The 20,059-nt window shown below is 55.7% G+C and overlaps 1 protein-coding gene across 1 annotated transcript; it reads right to left on the minus strand.

Moving 5' to 3' along the window:
* Positions 1-289: 289 nt before the first annotated feature.
* On the minus strand, positions 290-2,244 carry KCNF1 (potassium voltage-gated channel modifier subfamily F member 1). The gene has a single exon (XM_080684226.1). The coding sequence runs from the start codon at positions 1,784-1,786 to the stop codon at positions 296-298; it is 1,491 nt and encodes a 496-aa protein (XP_080540352.1). The 5' UTR covers positions 1,787-2,244; the 3' UTR covers positions 290-295.
* Positions 2,245-20,059: the final 17,815 nt, after the last annotated feature.

A 20,059-nucleotide genomic window follows, 5' to 3' on the forward strand; every position in this document is an offset into this window, starting at 1 on the left:
AGGGGTCGGGATGGGTGAGGATCCCCAGCCTGAAGGAGAACCTGCGACACGGCGTGTGCACAGAGTGGGGCTTTATTGAAAGAGATACAGAACGGGGACGAGGGTTCCCGCCGCCCTCCAACACCCCTCCTGCCTTGGCTCCCGGCCACCCCTCCCCCGCCGCCGGCTCCCCGGACAGCCAACAACACAAAGGGTCTTTCCCAGCCTCATGACAGGTGCCCAGAGGGCCTTCCGGGTTCTGCTGGGGGCCGAGGACAGTCACGGCATCCGTCCACCTGCGCCCGCACGGCCCACCTCACTTGCAGCTCTGGAGCCGGGTCCTGTGGTGCTTCTCCTGGCTCAGGAGGGGGATGACGGTGTCGCTGTGGGAGACCCTCAGCCGGCTGCCCCAGGCCCCCTCCTCGCCGGCCACGGGCTCGGGTGGGAGGTTGTCCAGGTCACCGAGGGAGCCCACGGCCTTGCCCTCGCCCCCGCCAGCGCCGCCCGAGTTGAGCTCCATAAGCTCCAGCTCGTGCTTGGCCGCCGTCTCCAGGACGCGCTGCTTGTTGTAGTAGCGGACGAAGTTGTTGATGATGGGGTGGATGGGGAGGGCGATGGCGATGACCCCGCACAGGAAGCTGATGGCGGCGTTCAGCTTGCCCAGCGTGGTCTTGGGGTAGATGTCGCCGTAGCCCACGGTCGTCATGGTGATGATGGCCCACCAGAAGGACTGCGGGATGCTCTTGAACAGCGTCTCGGGGTGGCTCTGCTCCATGGTGTAGCCCAGGGCCGAGAAGACGAAGATGCCCACGGCCAGGTACATGAGCAGCAGCCCCAGCTCCTTGAAGCTGCGCTTGAGCGCGTAGGTGAGCGTCTGCAGGCCGGTGGAGTGGCGCGCCAGCTTGAAGATGCGGGCCACGCGCATGATGCGCAGGGCCTGCACGGCCTGCTGCACCTTGGTCAGCTCCATCATGCGCGCGCCCAGGTGCGTGAGCGTCAGGCTCACGTAGAAGGGCAGGATGGCCAGCACGTCCACGATGTTCATGAAGGACAGGACGAAGTGCAGCTTGTTGGGCGAGGCGAAGAGGCGCAGCAGGTACTCCAGCGTGAACCAGCCGATGCACGCCGTCTCCACGCTCTCCAGCGTCGGGTGCTCCACGCGGCTGCCCTCGGCGTCCAGCACCTGCAGCTCGGGGATGGTGCCCATGCACATGACCACGGACGACAGGAGGATGAGCAGGAACGACAGCACGGCCACGGCGCGCGCCGGGCGCGAGGACTCGGGCTTCTCCAGGAACTTCCAGACGCGCTGCTGGCAGCGGCGCCAGCGGCCCGCGGCCGCGTCCAGGCCCAGGTCGTCCAGGATGAGCTGCACGCGGCGCGCGATCTCCTCCAGCTCCTCGCGCTTCTCGCGCAGGTGGCTGCGGCAGCACTGGTCCAGGAACTTGAGGTCCACCTTCCAGAAGTCCATCTCGCCCTTGAAGCAGATGGGGCAGATGCCCTTCTTCATGTGCACCTCCCCGAAGTAGTACACCTCGATGACGCACTTGAAGGCGTCCGGGTCGCGGTCGAAGTAGAACTCGCGCTTCCCGGGGTCGTAGTCGTCGCACAGGGAGAAGATGCTGTCGTAGCCGCCGGCCAGGCAGGTCAGCAGCTCCGCCAGCCGGGTCTCGGGATACCGGCAGAGCAGGTCTCCGTACAGCACCTGCCGGACGCCCCCCACGTTGACCACGATCTCCACATCCTCGCCAGCCCGGGAGCCCTGGCTATCCGGCTCCGGGAGGCTGCGCTCCCCGGTTCCGTCCATTCTCCCGGCTCCGCGCCCCGTCGCTGCCGCTGCCGCTGCCGCCGCCGCCGCCGCCGCCCGGGAGTCCGCCGGTCCCACCGGTGCGCGGCTCTCGGGGAAGCCCAGCCGGCGCCCGCCTGCTCGGAAGGGCGGTCACAGCGGGGAGCCGCCGGCGGGGACGCGCCGCGGAGGAGGCTTGCACCCGGCGGGGCTCGGGGCGGGCATCCGGGAGCCGGGGCGCGTAGGCGGGGGGCTCTCGCGACCTCCGGCCCCGCCCCGGGCACTCACCTCGGCTCTCCGAGCGGCGCGATCCGCCCCTGGGGCTCGGCTTCCTGCAGAAGTGGGATGTCCTGGGTTGTGGCAGGCAGGGTCCCCTTCCCCGGGGCGCGCAGACAGCGCCTAGCGGGTCCCGGAGCCACGCGGGCCCCGGCGTGTGTCCCCCGCGCCGGCCGTGTCCCTGAGCTCCGGGCCGCGCAGTCCGCCGAGGTGTTGGGAGAGCGAAGTTGGGCTGGCTCTGCCCGAGCCGTTTCCAAGCACAATAGGAATTCCAGCCTGACGTCAAGAGCCTTTCAAACTGTACCCTCTTCTGGTGAAATTCTGCAAGGCACGCGTGGCAGCTGCCTGGGAGCCGCTTAACCCTTGCGCAGACGGCACAGCTGCGCCCCCACCGCCTCCCCGCGCCAGGCCCGCCCCTCCCGGCGCAGCGGGGCGCCGAGGGCCAGGGCCCGCCGGGAAGGGAAGTTTCCCCGAGAGAAGATGATGGGGAAAGACCTCCGTTGCCTGTTGCTCTGCAGGAAAAACCTGCCCAAGAAAGCCCTTAGGAGGGCGCTCGTGCGCCCGGTCCCGCCGTGCCTGCCTGGGCAGCACCTGGCACACTCACCGCACCCTGCGCAGTGAGGACATGCAGTCCAGGCCCCTGTCGGAGAGCTGGCACTTGCCCCAGGTCGCAGGGAAGCCGAGCAGAGCCCAGACCCTCTTCACTCAGTTTCCCACTGCCCTCGCTGCGCCCAGGCTGGTGAGCAGGCAGAGGGCCCGCCTCAAGGCCTTGCTGCCCTCCGCCTCCCATTTCTCTGCAGCCCAATACCACCACCACCACCAGCTTCCAGATCCCCGAGTTTGCAGGCAGCTGCAGCTGTCTGTCGGCCACTCACATGTGGAGCCATTGCACCTGCTTCCACCACCCACACTGCAGATTATCCAGCATCCCTGTGGCCTGGGCACGTGGTAAAGGAAGATTCTAGGGGAAGATGGCCAGCCGGGCACAGGTGGGTTTCAGGGCAGGGAGATTGCACTGTAGGATACGGTGATGACAGATACTATGCGATTGTCCAAACCCACAGACTGCCTAACACTGAACCGTAATGTAAACTATGGCCTGCGAGGTTCATCGATGGTAACAAGTGTCTCATTCTGGTGGGGGCTGTCCATAGTTGGGGGGGGGCGGGAGGGCTGGGGGGTCAGGGGTATGTGGGAGCTCTCTACTTTCTGTTCAGTTTTACTGTGAAACTAAAGCTATTCTGGAAAATGAAGTCTATTAAAATATATTCTGTAGGCTGGGGTGTTTTGTTGTTTTTTTTTTAACTTAAGTTTCTATTTATTAGTGGATCATGAAATCCACTGGCCGGCTCACTGACAATACTTTTTTTTTTTAAGTTTTTTTAAATATATATTTTATTGATTTTTTACAGAGAGGAAAGGAGAGTTAGAAACATCGATGAGAGAGAAACATCGATCAGCTGCCTCTTGCACACCCCCTACTGGGGATGGCCCGCAACCAAGGTACATGCCCTTGACTGGAATCGAACCCGGGACCCTTCAGTCCGCAGGCTGATGCTCTATCCACCGAGCCAAACCAGTTAGGGCAGACAGTACTTTTCTTTAATGAGATAGTATAATATTAGAATACATCATGCTAAGTAAGTATTGTTGGGTGAAACTTCGTTTTACAAATTGTATTTCCTTTTCATTTAAAATAAACCTGTAACCTGCTGCTACAGAGTAAGGAATTGAGATTCAGAGAGGTGGAGCAGCAGTATCATGTATTGTAAGTTTTATAACTGGTTATTATAAATGCATCATGAGCCAAGCCTTTCCGGATGCTTTGCACGTTCATGTAATCCCCCAGCATCTCTCTGAGGAAACAAGATGCCAGGTAACCTGCCAAGGTCGCTCAGCCAGCAAGTGGCAAGGCCAGTCAGCGCCCAGCGGCCTGCGGTCACGGCCCAACGCTTGGCCTCCAGGCCCTGGTCACACAGCTGGTCGTGGTGCAGCTGGGACTTGAGCCGAGGCCCACCTGGCTCCAAGGCCAAGTCTCCTCTCCAATCGAGTGCAGCCTGTCCCCTCCCCACACACCCCTGCTCATCCTCCAGCCCCTGCTCACTTACTCCGTCTCCGTGTCCTTGGTGGATCCCTAGTACCGACAGAGGCCAGTTCCATCCGTGTCTTAATCTAGGCCAGATGGGCTTAGAAACACCCATTTATTCCAGCATTTCTTCAAGTACGCATTGGGCTCCAATGGCAAGCGCACACACACTCACACTCACACACCCAGGTTTGGTAGTGGGTTCATACTCTAGTAGAGAATGTATTTCTTATAACTGATTATTACAGCTTGCAGTGATCAGCGTAGCAGAGAGGTCTGTGTAAGAAGCGGTGTTCCTGAGTTTCCCTACAGGGGGCGCTGAGGGGTGGCCCACAGGCTTGGAAACCTGAGAAGAGACAGGAAGAGCGAGAGGCTGCATTTTGCCCCGAAATGGTGTTTGCTTTGGGGGGGGGGGGGTGATGGCGACCCCTCAGCAGTGGAGCTCCCCAGAGACAATGGCCTCTGGGAGAGCACACGCTGAAGCCCAGCCTGCAGGTCGGAAGCCCTCACCTGGTGTGCCCGCCTCACCTGGGAAAGGGCAGCCCATGCGGAGGAAGGCACGTGGTTTGGAGGCAGGCTGGTAGGCCCTGAAACGCAGGGGGGAAGCGGGAGACAGACCTCAGGGAGCCATTCATCCTGGGCCCTCAGGTCATTGCTCAATAGTTGATTGTGCAATGAGTTTATTGAATATTGCCAGCATTTCTAATATAAATTCAAAGTAAAGGAGCATTTCTTACTGAGATAGCATAGAGTATAATAGGAAATATCAGAGTACGTCACACATGGTGAAAGTAAGTATGGCATAGATTATGTAATAGAAAACATCAGAGTATAACCGGACAATCAGGGGTCCCTGTCACTACTTGAGCCAATTAAGCAGAGACAGGGTAAAATCATATGAGCATTTATTCTAATACTAGTGGCCCGGTGCACAGATCCGTGCACATTGAAAGGAAATTAATTAGAAGAAATATTTTAATATCACTATTCTCCCTTTCTCTATAATAGAAGTGTCAACCAAATTCATGATCGACAATGACAGATGGAAACACACGTGTGCAATTAGCGCCAGCGAGAGCTTTATATGTATAATGCATGCGTGAGTCAACTTAGCCTTTTATAGATATAGAATAAACGTGCTTAATTAGACCTGCTTTCTGATTTAGCTAAACTTTTTCCAGCCCAGTGAAGCACCCCGACTTCTCTTCCAGGTAATTGTCAGCAACACAGCAGTATATATCAACTCAAAGCAGATTATTATTGTAGATCACACAGGGAGAACAAAGGGTACAATATTTAACTGCAGCCGTGTCTGACTGTATTCTGCAAAGTGAGAAAACCTGAAGTCATTTTCAAGGCCCACCATTTCTTACTTCTTTTCAGTTGAGTCAAGTTACTAAGCTTTCTAAATCTCCATTTTCTGGCTAATGAAAAGAAAATAGGATTCTACCGAGTCTCCTATCTACCTACTCCAGGACTTCTGTGAGGACCAAATGAGATGAGGCATGGGAAAATGCTTCACAGACATTTGGTTACAGTGTAAAATGTTTCCACCTGGCTATAAAGCAAGTCATGTTCCTAGGCTGAAGAAACTCCAAGGAGGCTAGTCGCTAGGGAGAGGAAGCCAGGCGTTGCTACGTGACGTCATTACCCAAACAGACCCTTAGCATATTAGCCTTTTATATATATAGATTGCTGGCAGTATGGGAGAGCAGCAGGTCATCCACAAAAATCTGCTCTCCACCTCATAAGCCTGCCGCTTATATTGGGTAAAAGGACAAAAGATTACACGGGGAAGTAGCCAAAGGGTATGCCAAATGGGCAGTTCACAGGTAAGCAGAGGGCTGGAGTCTTCAAAGCGCTAGTGATGTGCAAGAGCTGAGGATCTTTAAAGGGCTGGCGATTCTGGTTTCTGCAAGCTGTTTATCTTTCCCTGATAATAGGCAGCTCCCTGATGGGGAGGATGGGCCACATGTCCAGGTGAGCTCCCAGGTCCTGTGTATGTAACTGCCAGCCCGGTGAGAACGCGCCTTCTTTAACCAGAGCAAAACAATCGCGGTTAACAGAGCATGATGAATATTTCTTACATTTCCAGCTGGTGCCCCACCATCCTATTTCCGCCCTTATCAAGAGTCCGTCGCACCTGGTAAACATTAAGTATGGCTTAAATCTGGTCACCGTAGCCAGAGCTCACTCCAGCTCCAGAACGTCCGTTCGGCAAATCTCAGACTCTGTCACTGGGAGGACGCTGGTCCTGAGCTGCAGGGAGAGAGGAGGGGTAGCGGATGCAAAATACAGCGGAGGAAATGCCCCGGACAGCCCGCAGAAGAGCAGGTGCATGCCAACAACAGGTGTGGGAGAGAGGCGGCTGTAAATCACGGGTCCAGGCCGGGGAGAGGCTTGGAGCTGGAGGCCTGGTCACAGAAGAGGGCGGGAGGAGACTCCTGAGGATGCCCAGACCCGCCGGAAGCCAGGCCGCTGAGGAGGGAGGACGCACGGTAGGCACCCAAGTCCCTCTTCGCTCCGTGGGGAGCAGCCCCAGCATTACCGGGGAGCGGGGGAGAGGTTGGCACCCACTCGCCCCTCAAACCTGCGCACCCCACGTCCCACCGCCCAGACCCGAAACCATCGCAGGCCTCGGAGCCTCGGCTACTCACATGTCCGAGCCAGAGTGCCCCCCCACTTCCTGTCCCCCAAGCCTCGCTTGTCCCCCCCGGGCCTCTGCTCACCTGGCCAGGGTGGCACCTGCAGGTTGGGTGTTTGGATTCCTTCCCACCTGCTGTTCTCCCTGGGCCCAGCTCCTCCTCTGCTATGGACTCAATTGTGCCTCCCCCAACCCACCCTCCCCACCCCCCACCCCCCCCACCCCCCCACCCCCCCACCCCCCCACTCCTCTACTCCTCTGTGGCAGCTTCACCCCTCGGTGTGACTGCATTTCAAGATGGGGCCTTTAAGGAGATAATTAAGGTTTAATGAGGTGAGGCCCGGATCCAATTAGTGTCCTTAGAGGAAGAGACACCTGAGGTCTCTCTCCCTCTCCACACACAGTCACAGGGGAAGGCATGTGAGGGAGCAGCAGGAAGGCAGCCATCGGCAAGCCAGGAAGAGAGCCCTCCCGGAAACCCTAACGGCCCCTTGACCTTTGGCTTCCAGGTGCCAGGAGTGTTTGGTTATAGCAGCCGGGACAGGCTATGGCATCCTCCTTCCTCCCTCACACCGGCCACGTCCTCCCTAGACACAGACTTTTGTCCTCTGACCCCTGGACCCTGTCTGGGTTTTGTGACGGCTTAGACTGGGATGTCACAGGTTAAAAATATATATATATTCGCCTCCTTCTCATTGAAGGGCACTGATGCATAGAAACTTGAGCCAGGAGCCTAGAGCCTTATCCATTGAGAGTTTCCCGAAGGATGAAACCAGGGAAAAAGTCTGGGCTTTTTTTTTTTTGGCTAAAAAGGGACCGTTTCTGGCGGTGGCATATTCAGCCCTGTATGTGACTTCTATTAGAATTGTACCTTGCATGATATCGTGGGGGAGGAGGGAACGCAGAACCTTCTGTGAGATGCAGGAAACAGCAGCAATTTTGACTCGTGTGGGCTTTTCATTTAAATAGGAAGGGGAAACGCAGTCAATGTGGGCATTCTGGGAGCGATGGTCGGAGCTGTACTGTTCTTTACTGAATATGTATTTTTTTTTTTTGATTTGTTGAACAATAACATTTTGGGCTACAGAATGCTTAATTTTTATGGCACTAATTAAAACAGTACATGTGTATCTAAGTGATTTGTCTAGACGGCGGATGCTGCGAGCTATAATCTATTCCTTTTTTTTTTTTTTATGGAATAATCAGTTCTGTTCAGTTAAATTTTCTTTGTGTGTTGCTGAGTTTAATAATACCTTTCCCCAAGATGATCGACTCCCTCAAACAGGTACATTTCATTATTTGCTGTGCGCCTCTCAGTGTAGGGAGCTGTCCCTGGAGAGCCTGGAGAATTGCTTGCCCTGAAGACAGCCGGGGAGGGGGTGAGAGGTTGACACTCACTCGCCCCTCAAAGACCTACTCCTGTCTGAATACACTGGAAGTCAAGGGCAGGAGGCCAGCTGGGTGGGAGGGGGTGTGGGTGGAGAAGAGTGGGGGCAGGCAGAGAGGAGAATGATGTAAAACTGAATCATCAGGAAATCTCAGGGTGTTTTGTGTTTTTTTTTTGCCCCAGGTCCTGAGCTTCTTTTTTTTTTTCTATGCCTCAGTTTTTTCATCTGCAAAATGGAACTAGTACAAGATCTTATACGAAACCACTGAAATAATGGGTGTGAACAGGCCTTATGAACTACAAGATGCTGAACACGTGAAGGCAATGGGAAGAAGAAGGGAGGGAGGAGGGCAGGGAGGAGGAGGGCAGGGAGGAGGAGGAAAGATGGAGCGGACGTTGACTTCCCGGGAGCCAGGCCCACTGTGGGCGGATCCCCATGTGTGCGCACCCCCGCCTCCCTGGGCCTGTTCAGCTGTGACTCAGCCAGCTCTGGTGGTGGGTGGGAGGACTGGGAACATGACAGAGCCGCCACGCGTCCCAGATGTGTAGAAAGATGTGGGAGCCATTGGGCCAGGGCAGCTGCCTGGAGAGTGGGGGACAGGATCCCCTCGGGGCTGAAATCAAGTTCCTTTGAGTTTTTCCAGGAAAGAAAAACAGCTGGGAAGGGGCCCACCGTTGGGAGTAGAGCATCAGGAGGAGAGGGGGGGATGCTGTGTGCTTCCGAGGAGGGTGAACGGAGAAGGAACTCTGAAAAGCAAGCCCTGCACCATTTCCTTTTCTTTAGTTGCACAGTGAACATACAGTCATTGTGAAATTTTGAAAAATGTGTGAGCCCCATATTTGTACCCCGCAACTGACTGTTCGCCCAGGGCCCGTGTCGGGTTCACGGTGACGGTGGTGGGGGGGTGGGGGGGTTACCGCCATGCAGCAGCTTAAAGCCACAGCATTTGTTATCTCCCGGTTCCAAGGCTGTCTGGCCAAGGCTTAGCGGTCCTCTGCTCAAGGTCTCACAGGCTTCATTCAAAACGTGGCTGGGACTGGGCTCTCTTCGGAAGCTAAGACCCTCTTACCTGCTCACGTGGCAGAATTCATTTCTTTGCAACTAGAGAACCCATGGACGCTCACTCTTCTTCGAGGCCAGCAGCACAACCTCTCTGATCCCAGTGAAGGCCTAAGTCCTCCGGCTTATCTGATTAGGCCTGGCCCACCCAGATGAATCTCCCTTGGATGGACTCAAACATACACCATTACATTGCTATTACATGAGCCCCTCCTCCCCCCACATGAAATACTGAGGTATAAATCTGACAAAATTTCTACGAGATCTGTATGAGGAAAACTACCAATTCTGGCAAAAGAAATCAAAGAAGAACTAAACTGAAGAGATATTCCATGTTCATGGATAGAAAGACTTGTTTTGTCCCGATGCCAGTTCTTCCCGACTTGATCTGTAAATTCAATGCAATCCCAATAAAAATCCCAGCAAGGAATGTTGTGGATATTGACAACTGACGCTGAAGTTTATATGGAGGGCAGAACACCCAGGAGAGCCGGCTCAGTATTGAAGGAGAAGAACAAAGTCAGAAGACTGACACTACTCGACTTTAAGACACACCATAGCTGAAACCGGTGTGGCTCAGTGGATAGAGCATCAGCCTGCGGACTGAAAGGTCCCAGGTTCGATTCCGGTCAAGGGCATGTACCTTGGTTGCGGGCACATCCCCAGTAGGAGGTGTGCAGGAGGCAGCTGATCGATGTTTCTCTCTCATCGATGTTTCTAACTCTCTATCCCTCTCCCTTCCTCTCTGTAAAAAATCAATAAAATATACTTAAAAAAAAAAAAGACTCACCATAAAGCTACAGTGGTAGTGATGGAAAATAAACAGATAGATCAATGGAATAGAGTCCGGGTAAATACACACAGAAATAGACTAGTAGTCAGCTGCTCTTTGACAAGGGAACAAGGCAATACAATGAAGCAAAGGTCATCTTTCAATACACGATGCTGGAACAACTGGACATCTACAGGTAAGAAAAATAAATCTGGACACAGTCTTCACAAAACCAACTCGAAATGGATCATAGCCCTCGATGTAAAATGCAAAACAACAACACTCCTAGAAGACAACAGAGGAGAAAACCGAGGTGGCCTTGGGTACGGCAATGACTTTTTAGATACAACACCAAAGGCACACGATCCATGAGAGAAATATGCGTCAGCTGGACTTGATTAAAAACTTCTGCTCTGGCCGAAACCGGTTTGGCTCAGTGGATAGAGCGTCGGCCTGCGGACTGAAGGGTCCCGGGTTCGATTCCGGTCAAGGGCATGTACGTTGGTTGCAGGCACATCCCCGGTGGGAGGTGTGCAGGAGGCAGCTGATCGATGTTTCTCTCTCATCGATGTTTCTAGCTCTCTATCCCTCTCTCTTCCTCTCTGTAAAATATCAATAAAATATATTTAAAAAAAAAAAAAACAAAAAAAAACTTCTGCTCTGTGAAAGACGATGTGAAGAGAATTCCAAGACAAGTCCCCTGGGAGAAAATCCTTGCGAAAGCCCTATCTGATAAAGGACTGTGATCGAAAACATACAAAGAACTCTCAAAACTCAACAGCGAGGAACAAATAACCCAGTGAAAAGTGGGTGTGTCTGTCCGAGTCCCGTGTCCTTCATGGGGCTGAGCTGATGCGTACGAGGTCCGGTCCTCAGCTCCGCACAGAGGAGAGGGAACTTGAGGCCCGGGGACAGCCACCACCTCCTCATTTCCCGTGGAATTCAGTTAAGAGCCATGGAGTCGGCTCGCCCGACACTAACACTCCTTGGAAACTCCTCAGCGTCCCCCTCTGGGAAGCGTTTGACGAGTGCTTATCTCTCGGTGCCCCCAGCTCCGTGTCTGCTCCTGGGGGTGTTATGGGGTCAAATGAGGAGAGAAAGGGCAGACTGGGGGAGTGGGAAGGTGTGGGCTGAATGGGAGGGAGCAGAGTGGGAGGTGGGATGGAGAGAGAGAGGGAAGGGGATGGGACTAACGAGAGAACATTCAGGAACGTCTCCTCATGTTTTGAAGAAAATGTCATGGCAGGCAGGACTTGATAATTACTGTCATTTGTGGGGTGTTTCCGGGCGAGAGAAGCAAATAATTATGATGCCATGAGCTCGGCGCCTTCCTCCAAATCAACCCAGCCATCAAACGCAGATGCTGCTGTGTCCTGGGGGCGCCCGTGCATTCGTCCCCCCGTGCATTCGTCCCCCCATGCTGCACCGCAGAGCCCTCTGGGGTGCAGAAAGGTCTCCCTGTGCGGTTATGCCCATCAGACAGGGTTCTACAAACACATTCCAAGTGTTTCAGACACATTCCTGGACATTTCCCTGGCTGCCATTCTGAGCTCTGAGAGCTGTAACATTCTCATACAGGTATCTGAGCCCCATGAAGATGAATGTTTAACTGTTTAGCCAACTTTCTTCCAAAAACGCCCACTCACTGAGACTGAATTATAAATGTAACCAGTATCCAACTCAGTTCTCTGCCCTTTGAACACGACTTCCCAGTGATTACACACTGTCCTGCAGATATTAAGGCTCTGTGAACATGAATTCCTAGTGTTTCAAGCACCTTCCTAAGTATTTTCCTAAGCCAGCCGTGGGCAAACTACGGCCCGCGGGCCGGATCCGGCTGTTCTATCCGGTTCTCTTGCTCTCCCCTCCGCTCCTTTACTTTGAATTTATATCAGTTCACACAAACACTCCATCCATGCTTTTGTTCCGGCCCTCCGGTCCAGTTTAAGAACCCATGGTGGCCCTCGAGTCAAAAAGTTTGCCCACCCCTGCCCCAGGCTGTCATTTGTACAGGCTCTCACAGTCGTCCAGGGGCCCTGGGAGAACCTCCGGTCCTTGAGGTCCTCCATCCACCATCTCCCTCCACGCAGGGGTGGGCCTCGGCTTGTTGGCCTCCGGCGATGGCGAGCACATGATGACAGGCAGGGAACAGGGAGAGGCGCAGCGGGAAAGGAAGAAGAGGCCGTTTCGTTTTCTGCTTCCTGAGAGCGAAGGCGTGCCAGGCCCAAGGCCACGAGGCCCAGGCCTCTCCCGGAGGCTCGGCGCCCGGTCAGAGAACCAGGCTTTGAGCCCAGCTCTGTGCGGACGGCGGCAGGACCTCGGACAAGTCATGTTGCCTCCTGGAGGCTCCGCTGCCTCTTCGCTTGCCCACGGCTGGTAAGACCAAATATCCGTGGCCTCTTTCCAAGGAGTGTCTTTGCAGGTGTCACCAATGTAAGCTGAGTCACGAATGTTGCTGGACCCTCATCCCACAGGATGGCTGTCCCTCTGGGGCCCATGTCACCATTGCCCCCTCCACCTCCCGATGCAGGAAAACAAGGGATCGTCTCTGGAAAACGTGCGGCTTCCACATCCCTTCCTCTCCCTCTTTTGTGCGAGTCATGTAACCGCTCTGTGAACCGGCAGGCAGGTCTCTAAACCGGACGCGGCAGACTAGAAGCTGCACGGCGAGGCTGTGCCGAGATGCGGAGGGGAGGACGGCAGTGAAAATCCTCAAAACCCAGATGGTGCCCCACGGCAGCGCTCCTTACGATCAGCACCGTGACGGCCCTGTCAGCCCACTGCGTGTGACCAACTTCGGCATCTTTCAGATACAACCGTGTCCCATCAGACCACAGCCTGCCCCCGATTCCTGGGCCCCGGGGTTAAGTTGATTGATGGCAGAGCTCCCTAACTAACATCATAAACAGAGCTCCGAAGGGAGCGTCTCCCTTCTCTGGCTTTACACAAGACAGCGATGGAGATAAGGAACTGCCAGCGAACAATCCCTTCTGCCCACAGAAGGATCTCCTGACTCCCGAGCAGCAGAGTGAGACGTCACTCCCAGATGTGGTCGGCGTGCGGGCGGCTCTGGGGCCATTACTGACCGGGTTTCCGTAGCTCGCCGGGCGTCTGCCGGGGCTCTGGCTGGAATCACACGTGTGCACTCAGAGGCGTGAGCCCAGGTGAACGCCACCCGCCTCCTCGTTGGCTAAGATGCCTTTTTAACCCTCCGAGTGGGAGATGTTCTTCCCAGACCCTGAGAACTCCTTGAGGAACAGTCTTTGCGATGAGAGTGGACTCTCCTTGCCTTCCGGGCCCACGGCTTCGACAGGTGTTAATGACACCCTTGATCAGCAGGCTCGTCCACCCTTCAGCTGGGGGGTCGGCGGCGGGGGGGGGGGGGGAGGTTTGAAGGCCATTTCCAGCTCAGCAGGCAGCAGATAGAATTGCTGGAGTCTTTCTGGCCACGTGGGGTGATAAGAGGAGCAGATGTTTGGTAAATAGGAGTTCCTCTGCCCTATGGATGGCCCTAGAGCCGTGGTCGGCAAACTCATTCGTCCACAGAGCCAAATAGCAACAGGACAACGGTTGAAATTTCTTTGGAGAGCAGCATTTTTTAAACTTAAACTTCTTCTAACGCCACTTCTTCAAAATAGACTCGCCCAGGCCGTGGTATTTTGTGGAAGAGCCACACGCAAGGGGCTCAAGAGCTGCATGTGGCTCGCGAGCCTCGGTTTGCCGACCACGGGCCTAGAGGTTATCTTTCAAAGTCCCTTATTATGGGCAGGGCCCCCGATTCCAATTCTAGGTAGTTAAGTGGGGCAGACGTTTCTCTTGGGCCCACAGGACCTTGGTTGCCTTTAGCTCAAAACAATCCACATACCGCAGAGGCACATCTTGGGGTGACTCGTTGCGAACCCCACAACCCCATGGAACATTGCTGAGACATCAGGGCAGCATACAGAACCATGCCCCACTGCTCGCAGCTGCGCCCTCCTCACCGTCACGGGATCTGTCACTCCCCGTTCCTCCCGCTTTCTCCTCTTCTCTGGATTAACTGTTAATCTCAGGAGGCCCCCCAGGGAGCGTCCCCCAGTCCCCCGGAAGCATGGCGGACAGAGGTGTCAGTATCTTTGTCTGCATCTTTTTTTTTTCCCTTTTAATATATATTTTTATTGCTTTTAGAGAGGAAGGGAGAGGGAGAGAGAGAGAAACATCAATGATGAGAGCAAATCATTGATTGGCTGCCTCCTGCACGCCCCACACTGGGGATCGAGCCTGTAACTGGGGCATGTGCCCTGACCGGGAATTGAACTGTGACCTCCTAGTTCATAGGTCGACGCTCAGCCACTGGGCCACGCCGGCCGGGCTGCCTCTGTCTTCCACGGGCGGATTTCCTCCTCCCCAGTGGCCCGTCTCTTTCTGCCCTTGAATGAGTGTCTGAAGGGACAATTACCCCCACGCACATGGGCTCCTCTATTTCTCTGGGTAGCCAGCTCCAGGATCTTGAATTTGGGGGTTAGCAGAAAATGTCTCCTGGGCTGGTTCTCTAGAAGCTCCCCGTTACACAGAGTCCCTTAAATGATAACTGCTGGCTGTGTCCTGTTATCACCACCCCCACCACCCCCAGGCAGCTGGGCTTACAACTGTCTGCTGATTGCCTCTGGGGCTGGCTCCTTAACCCTCCCAGCCCCGTAACAGTGCACATGTGACATGCCCATGCACACGCACACGTGCACACACATGTACACGCACCCTAAAACCACAAGGGTCAATCACACACTATAAGCCGCGTAGGACATGGCCCGGCCCTCGAGCTGTGCCAGTGCTCTCTGGGGAAGAGCGTGTGAAAGGCTAATTTGTAAAGCGCGAGTTAAATCATACGGAGCCCACGGAAGAGAGAGTCCCTAGGACAGAGATGCTTGCTCTTCCATAAGAAGAGCCCCCAGCCCCCTGCCCCCTGCCCACAGCAGCTCGGGAAATGCCCCAGGCGAGGTAGGTCGGCAGAGCTGGGGCGGGAGGGGGTTAAGCTAGCGGAGAGGACTCAGAGTGGGGAGGAAGCGTGGCCTCTCAGAGCATCAGGGTGGCAAATGTTCCCTTTGTGCTCTTGGCAGCTTGTCCGGACCAATAAGCAGCTTAGCAAATAGTCCTTGATTGTGGTGGTTTTAAAGCGGAGCCGTCCATTTACCCAGCGTCCGCCTTGGGCAAAAATCACTCCATTGCCTCTAGAGCACTTTCCTGGGTGAAGTGACTTGTGAATGATCGCAGGAGGCACCCAAGTCTGCAAGCGGATGGAGGCTGGGAGGCGCCTCCCGTGCGTGCGTGGGGCCTGGGGATTCTCTGGGACAGTCCTCAGGCCACAGGTGCCAAACCCTCCCCACCGGCCACAGGCACAAGACAGCCACGGCCATGTCTCCCCTCACTGACCTTTGCACATAAAAAGGTCAGAGAATCGGGAACTCAGAGCCACGGCCCCAGCCTGTGGCTCCGGGGGCTGAAGGCTGCTGGCCATGGATTGGCCTCTGAGATTCATTCTGGAACCTGGGTCTGTCTGACCTCGTGCGCTGTGGAGCTGGAGGTCCAGCAGACTTTTAACTGGACGGCCCTCCGGGGTCACAGCAGTCAGTCCTTCCGAGTGGGAGGGCCCCGTCGGTTAGTATTCCCCCCGCAGCAGCCCTGGGGGCCTGGGAGACCGCATGGGGCGGTGCTGTTCAGAGTCGCCGCTTCCCTGGAACGAATGAGAGAGGAGAGAGAGGAGAGGGTCAGTGCTGCCTGGCCCAGGGGGTGGGGGGCGGGGGGCCACATTGGGGGGCGGAGGGAGCAGGCCTGTGTTGTTGTCCCCTCCTCTTTACAAGCGCAGATGAAGCGACAGAGCTCGCTGAAGGTCACATGCAGTTGGTGGCAAAGCCTGAACTTGAGTCCACGTCTTTCTACCACGGAGACCATTCCAAATGCTCCCCCATCTTCTCCCGGGAGCCCCGGAGCGGCGAGCGGGAGGCGGGAGCTATGCGAGGCGTTGTGAGCCCAGCTGGGGGGGACTCGCGGGAGGAAGACCTGTTTACAGGCCTGTGGTCTCTTCTGGGTGCTTTCCACAAGCCAGCTCGGCAGCTGTGAGAACCCTGCCACACCCAGCCCCCGAGCCTGGGGGTGCGGGCCCAGGGGTGGCAGGAGCTGGGACACAGACGACCTGGACACAAAGTCTGATCTGTCCACACTCTGGGGTGTCTCAGCCGGTGGGTGGCCTTGGTGGGGGGCCCGGGGCAGCAGGCACCAGGCCCTGGGAAAGTGGGGAGCCCCCCTCCCCTAGGACAGGCCTGGAACCCTGACTCTGGGGTCGCTGTCCCCTGGACCCTCCCTTTCCTCCCAGGGCCTCAGGGGACCAGCATCCCTGCTCAGCCAGGAGCCTCCTCCATGGTTACCTCTCCCATCGGCATCTTCAAAGGGAAAAAAGTTCTGTGGAAATTCTGGGCTAAACAAAGTGTCAAGGGCTGAATTGTGTCCCCACAAAGTGTATGTTGAAGTGCGAACCCCAGGACCTCAGCCCGTGGCCTTATTTAGAAACAGGCGTGTGCAGATGTCAGCAGCTGTGATGAGGTCAGGCTGCAGGAGGTGGGTCCTCGCTCCGTCTCCCTGGTGTCCTTATAAGAAGAGGAAGACGGCCAGGCGACGCCAGGAGGCAGGGACTAGGGTGACAGCTGCAGATCGAAGGTGACAGCGGCGAGCCAGGCATCCACGTGCTGCCCTGCCGGCCTCACAGGGGCTGGAGGAGAAGGAGGGAGGGAGGCCTGCTGACCCCTGGGCCTCGGCTTCCCGCCTCCAGAACTGTGAGCGGGTCTTTCTCTGTTGTTTCCAACAACCCAGATTGTGGCGCTGTGTTCCGGCAGCCTTGGGAAATGAACACACACAGTTAAACACAACCCGTCACTTCTCGGAGACTCTAAGAAGCTAGCCCCGGCCGGTGTGGCTCCGTGGCTAGAGCGTCGGCTTGTGGACTGAAGGGTCCCGGGTTCAATTCCGGTCAAGGGCACATGCCTGGGCTGCAGGCTCCATTCCCAGTAGGGGGCGTGCAGGAGGCAGCCAATCAATGATGCTCTTTCATCATTGATGTTTCTATCTCTATCTCCCTCTCCCTTCCTCTCTGAAATCCTATCTAATAAAAGAGTAATATGCACATTGACCATCACTCCAGCACACAAGATGGCTGCCCCCATGTAGTCAAAGATCCTGCCCCCATGTGGACACAAGATGGCGGCCACAAGATGGCCAGCAGGGGAGGGCTGTTGGGAGGGACCAGGCCTGCAAGGGAGGGCAGTTGGGGGCAATCAAGCCTGCAGGGGAGGGCAGTTAGGAGTGACCAGGCCTGCAGAGGAGTGAAGTTGGGGGCGACTGGGCCTGCAGGGAAGGGCAGTTGTGGGGGGACCCAGGCCTGCAGGGGAGGGCAGTTAGGGGTGATCAGGCTGGCAGGGGATTGGTTAGGGGGTGATCAGGCTGGCAGGCAGAAGCGGTTAGGGGCAATCAGGAAGTCTGGCAGGCGAGCAGTTGGGAGCCAGCAGTCCTGGATTGGGAGAGGGATGTCCAACTGCCCGAGCAGTCAGACATCCCTCAAGGGGTCCCAGATTGGAGAGAGTGCAGGCTGGGCTGAGTGACAACCACCGCCCCCCCCTGCCCCCCCCCCCCCCGTGCACAAATTTTGTGCACCGGGCCTCATATGTATATATATATATATATATATATATATATATATATATATGCACACATATACATACACACACACACACACACACACATATGAAGGATACTTTAAAAAAAAAAGAGAAGCAAGATATGTGAAGGATGCTGAGTGATAAGAAAATATCCTTCTACAAAAAAGAAGCTATCCAGCAAGCGTTCCCATTTCTCAATGTATGTAACCACAGAACTCTTATCCTGAAAAAGGAAGTGAGCGCTCCATTCTTAGGACTAGGGGTTTCAGGGTTCATCTGTGGTAGCCCAGGGGCTGACGGTGAGGGACCAGGCAGGGGTCCACGCAGCCTGGGGGCCCTCCAGGGAGGGTGCTCCCACCCACAGGCCACAACCAGGCCCCACAGAGAGCCCTGGTCTTGTTCAATGAAAAAAAGGAGTGAATGCACAAACATCCCCTCCACAGGCAGTGATGTCATTCCATTGACAGATGCCTGACCCTCCGCCCTCAGGGGCTCACCCCACAGGGCAGCTGCTCCCCTTTCTGGCCTCATCTCCCACCCCTGCCGCACCCCTTGCTCACCCGGGGCTTCAGTGACACCAGCTAAGATGAGCCACGGTTCCTGTCCTCTGGGCCTTTGCACGCGCTGCCCTGCCGTCCAGAATGACCCACACGTCGTTGGCTTGGTGGGTGGCCCTCAATGCTTAAGGCCCGGTTCAGGGCCTGTGGGAGCCCTCCCAGGCCACAGCCTGCCCCCAGGACCATGCAGAGGGCCCTATTACAGCCCTTGCACCCATGTCCAGCCAGGGGCCCCGGCTGCAGGGGGACGTGGAGTGGAGAGATCGGCCTCAGCGTCCTCCTGGCTCTGACCTTGCTTTGCCTTTTCAAGTTTCTGTTTTCTCTTCCATAAACAATACCCATCTGTGAGATGTTTGTAAACTTAAATCATGTATAGAAGGTGCCAGACATCTAATAGATGGGAGTGACATAGTGGTATTGGTATGGTCTTTACCATGGCATTTGTTTCAGGGTGGGCATGTCTTGCCAGCCGGACTGTGAGCTCCTTGAGGGCAGGGACCGTGTGTACCCTTCCGGCCCCCACCCCCACACAGTGCAGGATCAGAGAAATGGGTATGCCCAGCTGGCGGGGTTCAGTGGTTGAGCATCAACCTGTGACCCAGGAGGTCACGGTTCGATTCCTGGTCAGGGCACAGGCCCAGGTTGTGGGCTTGATCCCCAGTGTGGGGTGTGATGATTCTCTCTCATCATTGATGTTTCTCTCTCTCTCCCTCTCCCTTCCTCTCTGAAATCAATGAAAACATATTTTTTTTTTTTAAAAAAAAAGAAAGAAATGAGTGTTTGCTAACGAACCAGAGAGGAACCTCTAGGGCAGAGCCAGCTGTCACTGCTGTCCGCCCTGCCTCCTCCTTCACAACCCAGCCCGGGACCTGTGCTCCCTCCTACAGCTCTGCCAGGACCTGCACCCACCTCCACCCCCGCCCCGCCCGGAGCCTGGCAGCTGCGGGGCCCAGGGTGAAGGTGAGTCACGGGGAAGCAGCACCCACCTCCACACCCGGCAGCAGGCAGGGGGCACTTCCTGTCTCGGGGAGTCCTTATCATTTACAGAAGCTGAGAGCGCTGGCTGCGGCTGGCCGGCCCTCTGGCCCTCCGATGGGAGGTGCCTGGGAGGTAGGCGGCTGCGAAGCTGCAGGAACACTCAGGGGTGATGCGGGGGGCGGGAGGGTGACGTTCCCTCCCTCTGCATGGGGTGGCTCTTTCCTTATTAACACCGGACGTCCTCGCATGCGGATAAAAGCCATATACAAAACCATGCACTCAACAAACAGACACGGAGCGCCTTCTATTCACCAAGCTCTGTGCAAATAGTGGAAACGAAAAGCAAAAATGCCTGCGCCTAAACAGATGTGGTAAGGTGCGAGCTAAGTAGCCAGAACAAAAGCGCCCCAGATACAATAGCACAAGCCGTAGATAAGTTCTTCCCTTTTGTAACAGCCCAGTGTGAACTCCACACCACAGGGTCACTCAGGGGACCGGGCCCCTCCGCCTTCTTTCTCTTACTGTCGTATAACTTAGCTATAATAAAGTACAGAATCCCAAGGCGGTAGCTCCGTTACCTTCTCTCTGCACACACACCTGTGGAACCCCACCCAGCTGCAGGAGCAGCACCTGCCCCGCACCCCAGGCCCTGCTGGCTTATCGCTTGGTCATTCCCTAGGGTGCAGTCTTCCTACTACAATCAGACTTCACTCATGTCATCGCCTCCAGCTTCCAGCCTACAGGAAGGCGTGGGAGAGACATGCGATTTCCTAGTAAAAAAATGGGATCTGGGAATGGCACGCATCCCTTCCATCCACTCTCTATGGCCTAACCCTGGGTCATGCGGCT

Source organism: Plecotus auritus (genome assembly GCF_963455305.1).
Source record: "Plecotus auritus genome assembly, chromosome: 8".
Lineage (NCBI taxonomy): Eukaryota > Metazoa > Chordata > Mammalia > Chiroptera > Vespertilionidae > Plecotus > Plecotus auritus.